The 20,669-nt window shown below is 37.5% G+C and overlaps 1 protein-coding gene across 24 annotated transcripts in view; it reads left to right on the forward strand.

The window, feature by feature from the left end:
* Positions 1 to 20,669, forward strand: part of ATOSA (atos homolog A) — a 103,492-nt gene extending 82,823 nt beyond the window's left edge. For 9 of the 24 annotated variants that reach the window (XR_014811193.1, XR_002344859.2, XR_014811190.1 and 6 more), the window contains 3 exons: positions 15,384 to 15,452; positions 17,717 to 17,916; positions 19,660 to 20,669. Coding sequence is in view for 6 of the 24 variants with exons in the window: in XM_005659593.4 (XP_005659650.2) it covers positions 15,384 to 15,452; positions 17,717 to 17,916; positions 19,660 to 19,813 (423 nt within the window). In the remaining 18 variants the exon portion in view is untranslated. Of the gene's footprint in view, positions 1 to 15,383; positions 16,652 to 17,716; positions 17,917 to 19,659 lie in introns of all 24 variants that reach the window. The other 15 variants (XR_002344858.2, XR_014811181.1, XR_014811199.1 and 12 more) reach the window with 3 other exon arrangements.

The raw sequence follows: 20,669 nt of genomic DNA on the forward strand, positions 1-20,669 counted from the left end.
GAGCCTTAAGATCCTATAATTTTACATTTTCCACTTTTTATTTCAGTGGATTTGAGGGTAAATTAAGCCTACAGCTGCAAAAATGACACCAAGTTCTGGTATATGATTACCATCAGCCCTTTTCTGAAAGTCAAGGGCTAGCAGTGCAAGTTGGAAGAAGTTTGCAGTGATGCCATCAGATATGGAGTCAGATCTGGGTTTTTATGTTACTTCTTACTTTGAGAAATACAAATTGCAGTAAGCATAGAAATGTACAGCTCAGGTCTTGCTACTTGAATTTCCTAGCTTATCACCTGCCCAATCCTTTTCTGATATCCCTTTCCTACTGTCTAGGTTTTCAAGGGCATTAGTAACATTTTTTTGTTATTGTTGTTATTTATAATAGCTATGAAAAGGGAATTCTACATAATTGGAAGGCAGCTATGCTCACCACTATACCACCAGTGCTGCATGAATTCTGTGTAACTGAGAAACAACAGAGTAGTTATAGTTTTTTAGGGACCTAAATATAGACCACTCATTATTGGCCTAATTTGTTCAAGGAAGGTTATTTAGACTTACTTTATTCTAAGAGTGAAAATTTGGAGTTCCTGTCATGGATCAGTGGTTAATGAACCCAACTAGTATCCATGAGGATATGGGTTTGATCCCTGGCCTCATTCAGTGGGTTAAGAATCCGGTGTTGCCATGAGCTGTGGTGTAGGTCGCAGATGCGGCTCAGATCCCACATTGCTGTGGCTTTGGTGTAGACTGGCAGCTGTAGCTCTGATTCATCCCCTAGCCTGGGAACCTCCATATGCCATGGGTGCGACCCTAAACAGGAAAAAAAAGTGAAAATTTTAGTCAAGCATCAGTGTTTCATACTTTGAAAGCAAAAGTATAGTAGCGTGTAATCATTTATTCGGTTTTCTCAATAATATTTACATTTGTGAGTCATAATCATAAGATGAATAACAATGGTTATTATAAAAAAGAGACTCAATTCTTATAAATCTGCCCAGTTATCATATGTACCATTTGGCATTCATTTACCGCTTTCCAGTAAAAAATTTTTAGTGCCTCCAGAATATAGAAAAATATTTATTGCCAAGGGAACAAAGCAACAAATATTTTTACTTATTGAAATTATACCTAAATATGACATATTGTGGTAATATGTGTACAGATATAGGTATGGCTATATATATGAATTTATAAGGAAGAGAGAGAGAAAAAATGTACAAGATTGTTAACATCATTTTTCTCTGGATGGTAAAACTACAAGTTACTTTGCCCTAGTTTCTTTCTTTCTTTTTTTTTTTTAATTTTACTGGAATATAGTTGATGTACAGCATTGTATTAGTTTCAGATATACAGCAAAGTGAATCAGTTACACATATACGTATATTCATTCTTTTTTTACATATAGGTTGTTACAGAACATTGACTAAACCTCCCTGTGCTATACAGTAGGTCCCTTTTAGTTATCTATTTTATATATAGTAGTTTGTATGTTTTAATCCTATCCTCCCAATTTATCCCTCTCTCTTGCCGCACAGTCTCCCCTTTGGTAACCATAAGTTTGATTTTGAAATCTGTGAGTTTGTTTCTGTTTTATAAATAAGTTCTTTTGTATCATTTTAAAAAGTTAGATCCCACATATAAGTGATATTATATGATATTTGTCTTTCTTTATCTGACTTACTTCACTTAGTATGATAATTTCTAGGTCCATCCATGTTGCTCCAAATGGGGTTATTTCCCTTTTTATGGTTATAACCATTGTATACATGTACCACATCTTCTTCGTCCATTCCTCTGTTGATGGACATTTAGGTCGCTTCCATGTCTTGGCTATTGGAAATGGTGCTACAGTGAACACTGGGATGCATGTATCTTTTCAGATTATGGTTTTCTCCACATATATTGCCCAGAGTGGGTGGGATTGCTAGATCATATGGCAGTTCCAAATTTAAGTTTTTAAGGAATATCCATACTATTCTCCATTGTTGTTGCACCAAGTTACATTCCCACTAGCAGTGTAGGAGGGTTTCCTTTCCTCCACATCCTCTCTGGCATTTTTTATTTGTAGACTTTTTAATAATGGCCATTCTGACTGATGTGAGGCGATACCTAATTATACTTCTGATTTGCATTTCTCTAATAATTAATGATGGTAAACATTTTTTCTTGTGCCTATTGGCCATTTGTACTTCTTTGGAGAAATGTATATTTAAGTCTTTTGCCCATTTTCCAATTGGGTTGTTTGTTTTTTTCCTGTTGTGTGAGTTATTATTTGTAGACTTTTTGATTCAGAATAATTTTGAAAAAAATAACTGATATTTTGGATAATTAATAAAATGGAAAATATCATTGAGATAAGCTCATTGTCAGAAAAAAATGTGTATCATACTAGAATGCTTACAATATTAGAATATAGCTATGAAAATGCACATTTTGCTTTACTAGGACATCAAGAATTCTCATCAGTTTCACACATTCTGTTGACACAGAGAATGGGAAGATAAGGTCTAAAATAATGTAACCTGTCATTGGTATACCAGAGTCCCTGATGACCAGTAAGATAAGTTAGAAATAAGATAAAAGTGAATTGGTTGAAAGTCAGCTCAAAAAATATGTTTGAATGAAATTCATGAGCAAGAGGTAATTTTTTTTTTCTTTTTTTTTTCTTTTTAGGGCCATACCCGCAGCATATGGAGTTTCTCAGGCTAGGGGTCGAATCAGTAGCTGTAGCTGTTGGCCTACACCACAGCTCATGGCAATGCTGGATCCTTAACCCACTGAGTGAGGCCAGGGATCAAACCTGAATCCTCATGGATGCTAGTCAGATTTGTTTCTGCTAAGCCACATAGGAACTCCACAAGAGGTAATTTGAACTATGATTTAAAATAGCAAATAACATTAATCCTTAAGGTTCGGTGAATCTAAAAAATGAAGGATTAAGAAATAAAGGATTTACCACTCTGTCTCCAGAACATACACACAAATGGTCACAGATTTTGAATAAAAACTGAGGAGTTTAAATCAGGTCATCAACCCCTTAAGATTATCTTACTTACTTTTTTCTAACATTCTTTAATAAATTTTCCATGCATAAAAAATATGTAATTTATTTTTACTCATTAGGAATGGATTCCCTTTGCAGATGACCCAGTACAAATTTTAGACCATATATCTTTCCTACTGTAAATTAATAAAATTAATCTTGTTTTTTAGGGAATCTTACTTATATTTTGGTAGTTTTGTCTATTTTCAAAGGACTGAATGGAGTTCCCTTGTGGTGCAGTGGGGTAAGGATCCAGCATTGTCACTGTAACAGCCCAGGACACTGCTGTGGCATGAGTTCAATCCTTGGCCCGGGAACTTCCATAGGCATGTGACACCCCCCCCCCCCGGATAAAAAGAAAGGACTTGATATTTTGATAATACACACCACTGGAGCTGAGACACACCAAACTCCCATATGTTATTCTAATAACTTTGGATCTCTCAAAACAAATTTTACAAATGACACACAAATGTAAAATTTTAGCACAGAGAATTCTGTTTTTATGGTACAGAGATAGTACAGGGCTTTTCATTAAATAATTCCTATAAGATTAGCTCAAAGCCATATAATAGCTCTATCCAATCAGATGTCAAAGGTAAAAATGTTGTCCAAATGTTATGTAATATGACGGCATTTCACAGTTTGGAAACTGTCGCATGGTGGAACCAGGCAAAAAGGTCGAAAGCAAATTTGCTGGTGGCAAATTCATGGTATGTCTTGTATTATGATCATATTAACAACACCGTATATTTTCTCCTGTGTATAATTGATCAAATTAAGATGAACCTCTTTCAGAATCCCCTTGGTGGTGCAATGTGTTAAAGAATCTGGTGGTGGTGTTGCTGCTGTAGCTTGGATCACAGCCATGGTGGAGGTTCAATCCCTGGCCCCAGAACTTAGGCATGTCACAAGTGCAGCCAAAAAAAAAAAGATATACCTCCTTCAGTTTTACTTAGCTATATGCATATTTGAGAAGTTTTTGTATAAGAGTTTGGCCAGATTTAGTTCATCTTAATCCTCCTATTCCATCCTAAAATACCAGAAGGAAATGTGTTTTTCTTTATGTTAAATATAATAACTTTCTCAGTGGAAATATTAATATGCCAACCAATTAAAATGATGAAATTATTAAAATAACAATAAGTTCATTAATACTAATAAAACTCTAAATACATTCCCAACCTCTTTTTAAAATTCCTAACTTGAGCATTCCCTTGTGGCTCAGTGGGTTAAGGATCCGGCATTGTCATTGCTATGGCTCTGGTTAGAGCTTTGGCGAGAGTTCAGTCACTGGCCCAGGAACTTCCACATGCCACAAACATAGCTGAAAACAAAAAATTTTTTTAATTAAAAAATTCAGGACTTGCCAATGCCTAGGATTTAATCAACTATACCTGTGTCATGAAGCCTTCATAAAATTCCAAAGGAAAGGGTTTTATAGAGCTTCCAGGTGGGTGAAGCAGAATGCCTCCATGTGCCACTGTCCTGGGTTCCAGACTCCAAAACCCTGACAGAAGTTCCTTTGTTCAGGACCTTGCCTTGTGTATCTTTTCATCTGGCTCTTGGTTCAAATCCTTTTAATATCTGTCCATAATAAACCAGTCATCTGGAGATGGAATTAAGATGGCCAAGAATAGAAGAACTGGAGGGAGCTCACCTTCTCTCATAAAAAAAACAAAATTACAACCAAATGCTGAACAGCCTTCAGCCAAATGGACTGGAAACTTTCAAAAAGATCCTGCTCCAGAAGACATAGAGGAAGCCACATCAAGAGGTAGGAGGGGCAATTACACCATGTAGCCAACCCCATACCTGCCGGGTGGGCAGCCCACAGACTGAAAAGTGACTGTGTCACAGGGACTCACCTATAGGAGTGAGAGACCTGAGCTCCACATCGGGTGCCCATGCCTGGGGATCTGCCATTGGGAGAAAGAGCCCCCGAAGCATCTGGCATTGAAGGCCAGTGGGGCCTTCCATAGGAATTTGGATTGGAACTGACTGCAATTCTTGGAGGATCTCCTGGGAAAACACTGGGTGACTGTGACTCATTGTGGGGGAAAGACATTGTAGGCAAAGGTCTTGGGAATACTTGTCAGTGTATGTTCCTCTAGAGGTGGCCATTGTGGGAAAACCTGGCCCCACCCATCAGCACTGAGAAGCCCCAGGCCAAACAATAAACCTGATGGGATCACAGCCCCACCTATCAGTAAACAGGCTACCTAAAGAACCCCCAGGCACACAGCCACCTCTAATCTCACCCAGACCCAAAGCCCCACCCACCAGAGGGATAGGAATCAGCCCCACTTACCAGTGGCCAGGCACCAGTCCCTCCCATCAGGAAGCTTATAGCAAGCTTTCCTACCAACCTCAGCCACAAGGGGGCCAGACACCAGAGGTAAGAGAGGGTGCAACTATATTGTCTGCAAAAAGGATACCATACCAAAACCCTATAAAAATGAAAAGACAGAGAACTATAACTTAGATAAGGGAGAAAGAAAAACCACAGAAATACAGCTAAGTTATCTAGAGATTATCAGCCTCCAGGAAAAAGACTTCAAACTAATGATGCTGAAGATGATGCAAGACACTGAAAATAAACCGGAGGCAAAGATAGATAATTTACAGCAAACATTGAGCAAAGAAATACAAGATTTAAAACTCAAGCAAGCAGAGATGCAAAGTACAATAACTGAAATAAAAACTTCATTAGAAGCAACCAATAGCAGGAGTTCCCGTCGTGGCGCAGTGGTTAACGAATCCGACTAGGAACCATGAGGTTGCGGGTTCGGTCCCTGCCCTTGCTCAGTGGGTTAACGATCCGGTGTTGCTGTGAGCTGTGGTGTAGGTTGCAGACGCGGCTCGGATCCCGCGTTGCTGTGGCTCTGGCATAGGCCAGCAGCTGTAGCTCACATTCAATCCCTAGCCTGGGAACCTCCATATGCCGCGGGAGCGGCCCAAGAAATAGCAACAATAACAACAACAACAAAAAAAAAAGACAAAAAAGACAAAAAAAAAAAAAAAAAAAAGAAGCAACCAATAGCAGAATACAGGAGGCAGAAGAACAAATGAGCGAGGTGGAGGACAGACTAGTGAAATCATGGATGCGAAACAGAAAAGAGAAAAAAAATTGAAAAGAAAGAAGACAGTCTCAGAGAACTCTGAGACAGTGTTAAATGCACCTACATCCATACTATAGGGGTGTCAGAAGGAGAAAAGAGAGAGAAGGGGACAGAAAAAATATTCAAAGAGATAATAGCCGAAAACTTCTCTAACATGGGAAGGGAACCACTCACTCAAATCCAGGAAGCACAGTGAGTACCATATAAAATAAACCCAGGGACGAACATCCTGAGACATGTATTAATCAAACTGACCAAAATTAAAAACAAAGAGAAAATATTGATAACAGCTAGGGAAGAGAAACAAATTATATACAAGGGAACCCCGATAAGGTTATTAGCAAAATTTTCAGCAGAAACTCTGCAGGTCAGAAGGGAGTGGCATGATATACTTAACAGGATGAAAGGAAAAAACCTCCAACCAAGATTCCTTCACCCAGCAAGCCTCTCAATCAGATTTGAAGGAGAAATCAAAAGCTTCACAGATAAGCAAAAGCTAACAGAATTCAGCAACACTAAACCAGCTCTACAGCAAATACTAAAAGAACTTCTCTAGGCAGAAAAGAAAAGGCAGAAACTGGAAACAAGAATACCACAAATGACAAGGCTCACCAGTAAAGGTATATATACAGTAAAGGTAGGAAATCATCCACACACAAATAGGCCACCAAAATCAGGAATCATGAGAAGAGGAGGGTACAAATGCAAGACACTGGAGATGCACTTGCAATTAAGAGACCAACAACTTAAAACAATCTCATACGTATATATAGACTCCTATATCAAAACTTCAGAGTAACTGCAAACTAAAAATCTGCGACTGATACACAAACAAATAAGAAAAATCAACTGAAATACAACACTAAAGATAGTCATCAAACCAGAAGAGGAGAGAACAAGAGAAGAAGGTAAGAAAAAAGAGCAACAAAAACAAACCCAAAACAGTTAATAAAATGGCAATAAGAACATACATGTCAATAATTACCATAAATGTAAATGGATTAAATACCCCAACCAAAAGACACAGACTGGCTGAATGGAAACAAAAAACAAGATCCATGTATATGCTGTCTTCAAGAGACCTGCTTCACTTTTAGGGACACACACAAATCGAAAGTGAGAGGATGGAAGAAAATATTCTATGCAAACAGGAATCAAAAGAAACAGAAATTAGGAATCAAAATAGGAAACAAGAATCAAAACAAACAGGAATCAAAAGCAATACACATATCACACAAAATAGACCTTAAAATAAATAATTTTTTTTTTTGGTCTTTTTGCCATTTCTTGGGCTGCTCCCATGGCATATTGGAGGTTCCCACGCTAGGGGTCAAATTGGAGCCATAGCTGTTGGCCTACACCAGAGCCACAGCAACGCAGGATCCAAGCCGCGTCTGCAACCTACACCACAGCTCACAGCAATGCTGGATCCTTAACCCAATGAGCAAGGCCAGGGATCGAACCACAACCTCATGGTTATTAGTCGGATTCGTTAACCACTGAGCCACGATGGGAACTCCCAAAATAAAGAATATTTTAAGAGACAAGTAAGGACATTACATAATTATCAAAAGATCAATCCAAGAAGAAGATAGAACAATTGTAAATATATATGCACCCAACATAGGGTCATCCCAATATATAAGGCAAATGCTAACAACCTTAAAAGGAGAAATAGACAATAACACAGAAATCAACTTTAATAACACCCCACTCACAGCAGTGGACAGATCATCCAGACAGAAAATTAACAAGGAAACATAGGCCCTAAATGATGCACTAGACCAGATGGACTTAATAGATATTTATAGGACATTCCATCCAAAAGCAACATACACATTCTTCTCAAGTGCACATAGAACATTCTCTAGGATAGATCACATCCTGGGCCACAAATCAAGCATTGGTAACTTTAAGAAGATTAAAATCATATCAAGCATCTTTTCCGACCTCAATACTATAAGACTAGAAATATACTACAAGATGGAGTTCCCATTTTGGCGCAGTGGTTAACGAATCCGACTAGGAACCATGAGGTTGCGGATTCGATCCCTGGCCTTGCTCAGTGGGTTAACGATCCGGCGTTGCCTTGAGCTGTGGCATAGGTTGCAGACGCGGCTTGGATCCTGTGTTGCTGTGGCTCTGGGGTAGGCTGGCAGCTACAGCTCCGATTCGACCCCTAGCCTGGGAACCTCCACATGCCATGGGAGCGGCCCATGAAATGGCAAAAAGACAAAAAAACAAAAAACAAAAAAAAAGAAAGAAATCAACTACAAGAAAAAAAGGGCCAAAAAAGTACAAACACATGGAGAAAAACAATATGCTACTAAACAACCAATGGATCACTGAAGAAATCAAGAGGAATTTTAAAAATACCTAGAGGCAAATAACAACACAGATACAACACTCAAAAACCTAGGGGATGCAGCAAAAGCAGTTCTAAGAGGGAAGTTTATAGCAATACAAGCATATCTCAGGAAAAATGAAAAAGCTCAAATAAACAACCTAACTTTACATGTAAAGCATCTAGAAAGTGAAGAACAGACAAGAACCAAAGTTAGCAGAAGGAAAGAAATAAAGATCAGAGCAGAGGAGTTCCTGTTGTAGCACAGTGGAAACGAATCCAACTAGGAACCATGAGGTTGTGGGTTCGATCCCTGGCCTTGATCAGTGGGATAAGGATCTGGTGTTGCCGTGAGCTGTGGTGTAGGTTGCAGACGTGGCTCGGATCCAGTGTTGCTGTGGCTCTGGTGTAGGCCAGCAGCTGTAGCTCCAATTTGATCCCTATCCTGGGAACCTCCATATGCCCTGGTTGTGGCCCTAAAAAGAAAAAAGAAAAAAGAAGGTCAGAGCAGAAATAAATGAAATGCAAATGAAGAAAACCATAGAAAAGATCAATGAAACTAAAAACTGGTTCTTTGAAAAGACCAACAAAATTGATATACCCTTAGCCAGACTTATCAAGAAAAAAAAGAGAGAGGGCTCAAATCAATAAAATTAGAAATGAAAAAGGAGAAGTAACAACGGACATCTCAGAAATACAAAGGATCATAAGAGACTACTACATGCAACTGTATGCCAATAAAATGGAAAAAACTAGAGGAAATTGACAAATTATTAGAAAAGTACGCTCTTATGAGATTAAACCAAGACAAAATAGAAAAGATGAACAGACCAATCACAAGTACTGAAATTGAAACTGTGATTTAAAAACTTCCAACAAACCAAAGTCCAGGACCAGATGGCTTCACAGGCAAATTCTATCACACATTTAGAGAAGAGCTAATACCTATCCTTCTGAAACTATTCCAAAAAATTGCAGAGGAAGGAACACTCCCAAACTCATTCTGTGAGGCCACCATCGCCCTGATACCAAAACCAGACAAAGACTCCACAAAAAAGAAAGAAAACTATAGTCCAATTTCACTGATGAACATCAATGCAGAAATCCTCAACAAAATACTAGCAAACCGAATCCAACAATACATTAAAAGGATTGTACATCATGATCAAGTGGGATTTATCCCAGGGATGCAAGGATTCTTCAATATCCACAAATCAATCAATGTGATACACCACATTAACAAACTGAAGAACAAAAACCATATGATCCTCTCAATAGATGCAGAAAAAGCCTTTGACAAAATCCAACACCCATTTCTGATAAAAACTCTTCAGAAAGTGGGCATAGAGGGAATCTACCTCAACATAATAAAGGCCATCTATGACAAACCCACAGCTAACATCATTCTCAGTGGTGAAAAGCTGAAAGAATTCCCACTAAGATCAGGAACAAGACAAGGATGTCTGCTCTTGCCACCACTATTCAACATAGTTTTGGAAGTCCTAGCCACAGCATTCAGAGAAGTAAAAGAAATAAAAGGGGGAGTTCCCGTCGTGGCGCAGTGGTTAACGAATCCGACTAGGAACCATGAGGTTGCGGGTTCAGTCCCTGCCCTTGCTCAGTGGGTTAAGGATCCGGCGTTGCCGTGAGCTGTGGTGTAGGTTGCAGACGCGGCTCGGATCCTGCGTTGCTGTGGCTCTGGCGTAGGCCGGTGGCTACAGCTCCGATTCAACCCCTAGCCTGGGAACCTCCATATGCCGCGGGAGCGGCCCAAGAGATAGCAACAACAAAAGACAAAAAGACAAAAGACAAAAAAAAAAGAAATAAAAGGAATCCAAATTGGAAAGGAAGAAGTAAAGCTATCACTGTTTGCAGATGATGTGATACTCTACCTAGAGAATCCTAAAGACTACCAGAAAACTGTTAAAGAGTTCATCCATGAATTCGGCCAAGTCACAGGATACAAAATTAATGCACAGAAATTGACAGCATTTCTATATACTAACAAAGAGCAGAAAGACAAATTAGGGAAACAATCCCGTTTACCATCACATCCAAAAGAATAAAATCCCTAGGAATAAACCTACCTAAAGAGACAAAAGTCCTATACTCTGAAAACTATAAGATGCTGATGAAAGAAAGATGACACAAACAGATGGCAAGACATGCCATGCTCTTGGACTGGAAGAGTCAATATTACCAAAATGACTATACTACCTAAGGCAATCTACAGATTCCATGCAGTCCCTGTTAAATTACCAAGGACATTTTCACAGAACTCGAACAAAATATTTTAAAGTTTGTTTGGAAGCATAAAAGACCCAGAATAGCCAAAGCCATCCTGAGGAAGAAAAATGGAGCTGGAAGAATCAGGCTCCCTGGCTTCAGACTATACTACAAAGCTATAGTCATCAAAACCATATGGTACTGGCAGAAAGAAAGAAAATATAGATCAGTGGAACAGGATAGAAAGCCCAGAACTGAACCCACGCACCTACAGCCAACTAATCTATGACAACAGAGGCAAGAATGTACAAAGAAAAGACAGCCTCTTCAATAAGTGGTGCCAGAAAAGCTGGACAGTCACATGAAAAAGAATGAAATTGGAACACTTCCTAACACCATACACAAAAACAAACTCAAAATGGATTAAAGACCTAAATATAAGACCAGATGCTATAAAACTCTTAGAGGAAAACATAGTCAAACACTCTCTGACCTTAACTACAGCAATATCTTCTCAGATCCACTTCCCGAAGTAATGACAATAAAAACAAAAATAAACAAATGTGACCTAATCAAACTTAAAAGTTTCTGCACAGCAAAGGAAACTCTAAACAAACCAAAAAGACAACCCACAATGGGAGAAAATCTTTGCAAATGAAACGACTAACAAGGGAATAATCTCCAAAATTTATGAACACCTTCTGCAACTCAATACCAAAAAAACAAACAACCTCACCAATAAATGGGCAGAAGATCTAAACAGACCATTCTCCAAAGAAGACATACCAGTGGCCAAAAAACACACGAAAAGATGTTCAGTATCACTCGTTATTAGAGAAATGCAAATCAAAACCACTATGAGGTACCATTTTACACTGGCCAGAATGGCCATCATCAAAACGTCCACAAGCAGTAAGTGCTGGAGAGGGTGTTGGGAAAAGGGAACCCTATTACACTGTTGGTGGGAATGTAAATTGGTTCAACCACTGTGGAAAACAGCATTCCTCAGAAAAATAAAGATAGAATTACCATTTGATCCAGCCATCCCACTCCTGGGCACTTATCCAGAGAAAACCATGATTCAAAAAGATGCATGTACTCCAGTGTTCATTGCAGCATTGTGTACAGTAGCCAAGACATGGAAACAACCTAAATGCCCATTGATAGAGAAGTGGATAAAGAAGATGTGGTACACATACACAATGGAATATTACTCAGTCATTAAAAGGGAAGAAATAAAGGCATTTGCAGCAACATGGATGGACCTAGAAATTATTATGCTATGTGAAGTCAGTCATACAGTGAGACACCAATATCATATGCTATCACTTACATGTAGAATCTAAAAAAAGGACAAATGAACTTCTTTGCAGAATAGGTACTAACTCAAAGACTTTGAAAAACTTAAGTTTTCCAAATGAGTTATAGGTTGGGAGTCAGGGGATGCAATGGGGGTTTGGGATAGAAATGATGTATAATTGATATGTGATGATCATTGTACAACTATAAATGTAATAAAATTCATTGAGTAATTTAAAAAAAATTAATGGGATAATTTGAATTGTTAGGTGAGCAGTTTTCGGGATAATTTGCTTTGATAGGTAAGCAGTTTTGTTTTCAATTATGATATCACTTTTATCTGGAATCTTATATATGACACATATTAACCTTTCCACTGAAAAGAAAATCATGGACTTGGAGAACAGACTTGTGGTTGCCAAGGGGGATCGAGAGGGAGTGGGATGTTTTAATAAACTAGAACTAATATTTTTACAGGAAAAAAAAATTGGGGGGAGTTCCTGTGGAGTACACCAGAACTGAATCCAACTAGGAACCATGAGGTTGTGGGTTCTATCCCTGGCCTGACTCAGTGGGTTAAAGATCTGCCATTACCATGAGCTGTGGTGTAGGTAGCAGACACGGACTCAGATCCTATGTTGCGGTGGCTGTGGTGTAGGCCAGCAGCTGCATCTCCGATTTGACGCCTAGCCTGGGAATCCCCATATGCTGTGGGTGTGGCCCTAAATAGATAAAAGACAAAAAAAAAATTTTGTAACTTGACACTGCCAATACTGGTCTTATGTTGCTTAGAAATTATTGTTGTGAAGTGTTGCCCTGGGAGTTCCCTTTGTGGCTCAGCAGGTTAAGAATCTGGATAGTTTCCATAAGGTTGCAGGTTTTATCACTGGCCTCGCTCTGTGGGTTAAAGGATCTGGCATTGCCATGAGCTGCAGTTGTGGCTCAGATATGGTGTTGCTATGGCTGTGGTGTAGGTTGGCAGCTGCAGCTCCAGTTGGACCCCTAGCCTGGGAACTTCCATATGCCATGGGTGTGGCCCTAAAATGACAAAAATAAAGTGTTGCCTTAAACTTTGAGTTTTTTTTTTTAATCTACATTTTTTTATTTATAAATTGATTTAGTTACTCTTGCCATTTTTTAAAAACTATTAGAATTTTATGTATTAAAGGAAATAAGTATAGGCTTGTTAGTATATTTTTGCCTCTTCAGTTTTCCTGTATGTATCTGAAGGAAGATGGCAAGGAAGAACAATAATGTATTGCCCATAGCAATGTGATTAGAAAAGCAGCTGTTACACAGGGAACTATATTCAGTATCCTGTGATAAACATAATGGAAAAGAATATGAAAAAGAGTGTATATGTGAGTGTGTGTGTGTATGTGTACACACACATATGTGTATGTATCTCTGAATCACTTTGCTGTACACCTGAAACTAATGCAGCATTGTAAATCAGCTATAGTTCAATAAGATTTTTTTCAAAGGTAGCTATTATTTAGATATATTTTGCTTTTTCTTTATGGAACTAGGAAGAAAAGGAGCATTATATACCATAGCATTTTTTTCATGTAGTGAAGATTGTAAGAGAGAAATTGTTAAAGGTTCATTGCTACTTTGATTAGGGATGCAGTTTGTTGATACACTGTTTTTATGCTTTAAATGCCATGTTATAAATCAAATTTGTTAAGAACCCCATATGTCTTTTCAGTGCCTGTTTCCATGAACATTTCCTATTATTAATATGTTAATTTAATAATCTGATTTTCAAGTGCTGCTCACTTCGAGATTAGGTATTCATGTATTGGAGTCTGGCCCTCTATTTTACCTTTTTTTCTGCTACTCTTTACCCCTCATCCCATCCCTTACCCCTGGTCTGTCTTTCAAACCCAACAGAGATGTTACCTGATGAGATAGTCCTGTTTTATATTGAATTTTACATAAGGTTGACAGTTTTGTCAGGTAAGGAATAAAATGACAGACTAAGAATTGTAGAGCTTGGGGAGTTTCTTTCATAGCACAGTGGAAGCGAATCCAACTAGAATCCACAAGGATGCTGGTTCCATCCCTGGCCTCACTCAGTGAGTTAAGGATCCATGAGCTGTGGTATAGTTTGTAGACGCGGCTTGGATCCCATGTTGCTGTTGCTGTGGCTGTGGTATAGGCCAGCAGCTGTAGCTTCAATTCGACCACTAGCCTGGAAACCTCCATATGTTGTGGGTGTGGCCCTAAAAAGAAAAAAAAAAAAAGAATTGTAGAGCTTGCAAGTTATTTTAACTACTCAAAAGAAAACTATTCACCCAGTTAAAACAAATGAATCAGCATTTGTTTCTTAAAGTAATCTATAAATTAACAGAGTTCCTGTCGTGTGGCAGTGGAAATGAATCTGACTAGGAACCATGAGGTCGTGGGTTCAATCCCTGGCCTCGCTCAGTGGGTTAAGGATATGGCGTTGCCGTGAGCTGTGGTGTAGGTCGCACACATGGCTCAGAACTGGCATTGCTGTGGCCATGACATAGGCCATCGGCAACAGCTCTGATTAGACCCCTAGCCTGGGAACCTCCATATACCACGGGTGCGGCCCTCAAAAGACAGAAAAAAAAAAATTAATCTATGAATTAAGTATCATAGTCACCATCTGTAGTCATTTGGTCATGCTCACACATTCAATCTCAGGAATGATTAGTACATCTTTCTCAGAAAACTACTTTGTATAATACAATAGTACCTCTCAAACTTTAAGGTACATCTAGGGGATCTTGTTAAAGTATAGATTTGATTTGAATTCTGCCTTTCCAACGAGTTCACAGGTGATGCTGATAATGTTGTCTAGTCAGAAATCCATACATGTATATAACAACTCAACTTACTAACTGAAAAACTGACCTCATTTTTAAGCAAGACCTAATCAGGATCATTCTTCATTCTTGACTTTTTATATGTCCAAAGATAATAAATTATTTTGTTTTTTCATTTCTTTCCTCCTACATGATAGAAGAGAATAATCCTGTCATCTCCTTTATTTCCTTTTTAGTTTTAAGGAACTCCTCACTTTTGTATCTTATATCTTAATAGAAATTTCAACCAGTATGGTCATTGATGTTATGTATTGTTTATTGCAACATCTCCAGGAAGAACAGTGAATTTTTTTCTTACTGGTGGGATCCTCACTATTTCATATTTGTAGAGTGTGCCTCTATTAGAGTCAATGTGAATGTTTTTCCATACAAATACAATTCCGAAATATTAGTAATTATATGATTTATTATTCTTGTTTTAATTATTAGTGTGTCTGTGTGTATGAATATATGCATCAGTTTGTACTCAATTTGTCTTCTTTTATTTCAAGGGTGTGATTACTTTAGAGTCCCTTGGTAAAAGGGGTTATCGAGTACCTCCTTCAGGAACAATACAAGTGGTATGTGTTTTATAGCCTACAATTGCAATAATCATTCTCTCACATACATATAGAACTTAGCCCTTTCTCCTGCTACTGCTGCTGCAACAACTTTGGTAAGTAACAGTGGGGCTGCAGCTTTGTTTGGAGTTTACCTGCTCTGCCTCAGGAATGACCATTTGGGGACCTCCATAAAAGGAAAACATTAATAAAGCTAATCAAGGTGAATGCTTTAGAAAAGTAGTATATAACAGTTAACTTAAATAGTACTATTTTTAATATAATTATAATTTAGCATTACTCATGCCTTCTATTTAATAAACTAGCTTGAGATTGACCTTTATAAAAGGAGACCCCCAAATATTAGTATTGCTTTGGCAGGAAAACTTGGGAAGCAATTATCCCTAGTGTAATCATTTCCAAAATTGACTTAATGAGACGGTTACACAAAGCAGAAGTCCAGTCTGACAGATGTCAGGGTGAAAAACGTACCTTTCCTTTTGGTCTAGGTGTTGATCTAGTTTTGGCTCAGGTAAACTTTACTAGCCTAGAGCAATAATTTTTCTTCATCCTGGGTCTAGGGTTCTCAAAAGAGTAATTTTACATCAAGGCCAGTTTGTGACTGAATTCATCTACAAGTCAGACTCACAATAATCCTGTAAGCCCAGAAGTCTGTTACAGTGTTGGCTCCTTGCAATGAGTCTAGCTGATATTTGCCAACAGTACCTCAATAAAGCAGAATTTTTTTTAAGTGTAACTGAGTGCCTCATACTCAGGATCTGATCTAATTCAGCAAGCCTTTTTACATCCTTTGGCTTCAGTGTGATAAGTGCTTTAAGAGAGCACTTCTTCTCAACACCATTGTTCTAGTACAGCAAAGAGTCTGTACATTTGTTTATTTCATATCACATAGGAATGAAATGTAGTACTAAGCAATATTTATGTGTATATATATATATATATTGCAATACATGTATAAATTTTATTGAGGAAAAATCACTGCATTTTGAGTAAGATTTTATGTTGAATGGATTTCTTAAACTAAAAGAGTGATCATCTTCTGATCTCTTGCCTCTGGCTATGTAGCTCTTGTGAAAGTGTGAGTCACTGGAAAGCTAGCTGTCATTTGTCATAATAATGAGGCATAAACCCAGAGGCAGCACATTTACCCTTGTTTGAAGACTGCCAACTCTACTGGCTATTTTAAATCTGAAATTTGGGTATGTCTTTCATTCCTTATATAAGTTTAATTATGTATAAACATGGCTTGAACTCCTCTCTTGCTAATTGTTGTAGTTGTTAAATGTTTTAGCCTTAATCTTAAGACTCACTAGATTTCAAAAGTTGGATCATAATATTGATATATTTCTCATTTTGATTCAGTGAGTGATGTCCAGTGCCACGGATGAGCTTCTGAAAGCATGGGCACCAAGTTACCTATTGATGTGTTGGTAATTTGGTTAAAGTCAAATCACCAGCTTGGAATTTTGTTTAAAAATTAGTACTTTAAAAAATAATACTCCTTCAGTTATTAATGGCCAAGTATCAGTTGAATTTAATTTTGGTTATGATACTGATGATAATAAAAAAAAAATCTAGTGTCACTGCAGCTTTTGGAATGAATCCAACTGTGAGAACATGAAGTATTTATTACTTAGCCTACTTTGTAGCTAATAACAATGAACTTTATTTTCTAAACTTGGAAAAATTTCCAAAAAGGAAAATGTCTCTTTTTTGAGAACATATTTTAAATTTTATAATTACCCAATGTACCCCAAACACCAAAGTCTAATTTTACCAAGCTTCTATTTAAAAAAAAAATTCTATTTATTCACTGTTAAAATGTGAGGAAAACTAAAATTCTATTTTGAGTATTTTACATTGGATATATTTTAATGAAGTTAATGTTTAAAATAATTGAACTGGAATGTTTTAATCCAATGAAGGTACATTTTGCTTAATCTAGTAGAACTATTTCTTAAAATAGGAACAAGATTGAAAGTTATATATTTTCAATTATTAATATGAGATTTGTAACTAAAGATTTTGATTTGTTACAGGATATTATATTACTGTGGATAACAAATTAAATTGGAACTTTTTAAAAATATTGAATATAATTTCATAAACTTTTGAAATTTTATCAACTTTATTCCCCCAAACTGAATTATATCCACTAGGATTAAATTATTATTAAAAAGCCTATTTTATTACTGACACAATCATTTTGAGTCAAATCAACAAATCACTGTTTTTAAAGAATAATTTCTATATTGTTTCTTCAGACCTTATTTAATCCTAATAAGACTGTGGTGAAGATGTTTGTTGTGATATATGACCTACGAGATATGCCAGCCAATCATCAGACATTCCTCCGACAAAGAACTTTTTCTGTACCTGTTAAACAAGAGATGAAGAGAAGTGTTAATAACGAGAATATCCGGCATACAGAAGAACGGTTATTACGCTACCTCATACATCTGAGGTAATGTTTCAAATGAATGTGAAAATATATTACTTTAGAAGAAAACTCAAATTTTTAGTTTAGTTTTTAACAACTGTCACTCTAGGAGTTCCCATCGAGGCTCAGTGGTTAACGAATCCAACTAGTATTCATCATGAGGGTGCGGGTTTGATCCCTGGCCTTGCTAAGTGGGTTAAGGATCTGGCATTGCTGTGATGTAGGTTGCAGACGTGGCTCAGATCCTTGGTGGCATAGGCCAGCAGCTGTAGCTCAGATTATACCTCTAGCCTGGGAACCTCCATATGCTGTGGGTTTGGCTCCAAAAGACAAAAACAGACAAAAAACCTGTCACTCTAACTAGTGCTCCTTGGAATTTACTTACCTTGGACAGTGTTTGTGAAATGCCAAGATGCAGAAAACACATAGCATATCTTTTTGCAGTCAGTATTATTTGTTGAGTTAGGGGAGTTTTCATTTATAGCTGTGTAATGTGAAATATTTTATAGCAAAACAGATGATGTATCTTGGGGCGGTGAAACACAGTTTTCTAAACTAGCGTTGTCCAGTAAAATTGTAATATGAGCCATATATGTAGTTCTGTATTTTCTAGTGGCCACATGATAAAAAAGTAATAAGAAACAAAGGATTGGAGTTCCTGTTGTGGCTCAGTGGGTTAAGTACCTGACTGGTATCCATGAGGGTGTGGGTTAGATCCCTGCCCTCACTCAGTAGGTTAAGGATCTGGCGTTACCACAAGCTGTGGCATAGGCTGCAGATGCAGCTTGGATCCTGCCATTGCTATAGCTGTGGTGTAGGTTGGCAGCTGCAGCTCCAATTGGACCCCTAGCCTGGGAACTTCCATATGCTGCCATTGTGGCCCTAAAAAGCAAAAAAGAAAAATGAAAAAAAGAAGAAAGAAAGAAAGAAAAACTTCAGAGAGAATGAGTGAACATGTCAGAGGTGGGCTTTAATATATACAACTGACCACCAGATTTTTCAGCAAATTTAGGAATAAAATCTACAAGCCCAGAGTGTTTCTGCTACACAAGGGGAAAACTAGAGAAATTAGCCCTAAAGGGTATGTTTGACTATCTGCCAGATAAGTGTATATGATAAAGCTTCCACCCCTCCCTTATTATGCAGATATTAGCAGAGGATAGAAACAGTTCCATATACAGCTTTGAAAACCGTTTTCATTTCACTGCTAATTTTCTGCTTAATTTTTAATGATGATTAGGCTTTAGTTAGCTAGCCACTACTGATGATAACAAATCCTCTCTCATCCTGTGCTTGTCCTCAAAATTTGATAATTTTCTGTGCTAACTTTCCAAGTGTGGAAATCATTCTAATGTACTCAAAATTGTAGGAGAGCAAGTTGTGTGAGTTTGGTCATTCTGTTTAGCTAAAAGGTGCCCAAAAGTGGTATAATTGACTGATGTAAACTAAAACTGAATGCTGTAGAGAAAGGTGCATGTGCTGTGGTGCGAGGGGTGTAGGGTGAGATTGTATGTGAAACCCAGACTTACGGAAAGAAGCACTTCTGTCATTGTAGGAGGGGAAGGAGTATGGAATGTTTAGGGAATAGTGGGGGAGAGGTCCTTAAATAGCAGTATGTGCTTTGGCAATTATAAGACTTTAAAGAGGAACTATTAATATTGTAGCAAGAGTAATTCTTTCTGCTTCCAGTATTTAATTACTTAGGTTTGTTTGATTTAAACACTAATTCTCTGAAATGATGGATTCTTTTGTTGTTTCTTTGTTTAGGTTCCAGAGTTCTAAATCTGGAAAGATCTACCTCCATAGAGATGTACGGCTCCTGTTCTCTAGAAAGTCAATGGAAGTTGATAGTGGTGCTGCATATGAACTCAAATCGTACACTGAATCGCCAACAAACCCTCAGTTTTCACCAAGATGTTAATAAGGCGTGACAATTTAAAGTATTTGCTCAGTACCCAAATTTGAAAGTAAAAATTAGCCTAGAAAGGAGTGTATCAAATTAATGAGCAGGAGAGTAGATCCTTTCCTGTTATCCTGGACCAGTTTTTATTAAAGGATTTCTGGAATGAGATCCACATATTCCAAGCAGACTGGAAACACTCATGTCCGAATCCTTTTTGTACTGTTGAAACCACTTCATTGGACATGTTGCAATAGCAAAGCCCCTACCCCACCAGTTAGGTTAGTGTTTACACGTTTTATTTCTCAGTTATTTAATATTTAATGTTTTCCTTAATACTCAAGTGATGTTTGTCTCTAGTGTTCTAATGTAGCACAAATCCTGTGTAAAATCATACTATGTATTTTTGACATTAATGTTGAAATTGGAAATATATGCACAAGTCTTTTAATTTTGTGTGATGGGTTTTAAGTGCTATTCATTTAAGTTATTGAAAATGAGAATGAAATGTTGAGCTTCTTTAAGATTAACGCACTATGCAAGCATGTGTACTTTTTATATCTCCCAGGTTTAGTTTTTACAATACCCCATCTAGGTTGCTGTCTCACACAGTAATCCTTTCACATGCTGTATTGGCAGTGCAGTGCGGACTAGGCTGCTTCACACTCCCTTTGCAAGTTCAGATCATCATGCGATTCATATTCCTTCTAGAATCCCTTATCCCCAGAACAGCTCTATTTTTTCCTTAGTCACTACTACAGAGGCTTTACATTAAATTACTGTCTCATGCTAGATAATTTTTGCAAATTGTTAAAAGAATATGTATTTGAAAACAAATTAGTATTTATATTGTAAATATATGAAAAAAACAAAGAAA

This window comes from Sus scrofa, chromosome 1 (genome assembly GCF_054392235.1).
Source record: "Sus scrofa isolate SSC_HxYL_T2T_F1_AM1 chromosome 1, Sscrofa_HxYL_maternal_Yorkshire_Landrace_v2.0, whole genome shotgun sequence".
NCBI classification, from domain to species: Eukaryota; Metazoa; Chordata; class Mammalia; order Artiodactyla; family Suidae; genus Sus; species Sus scrofa.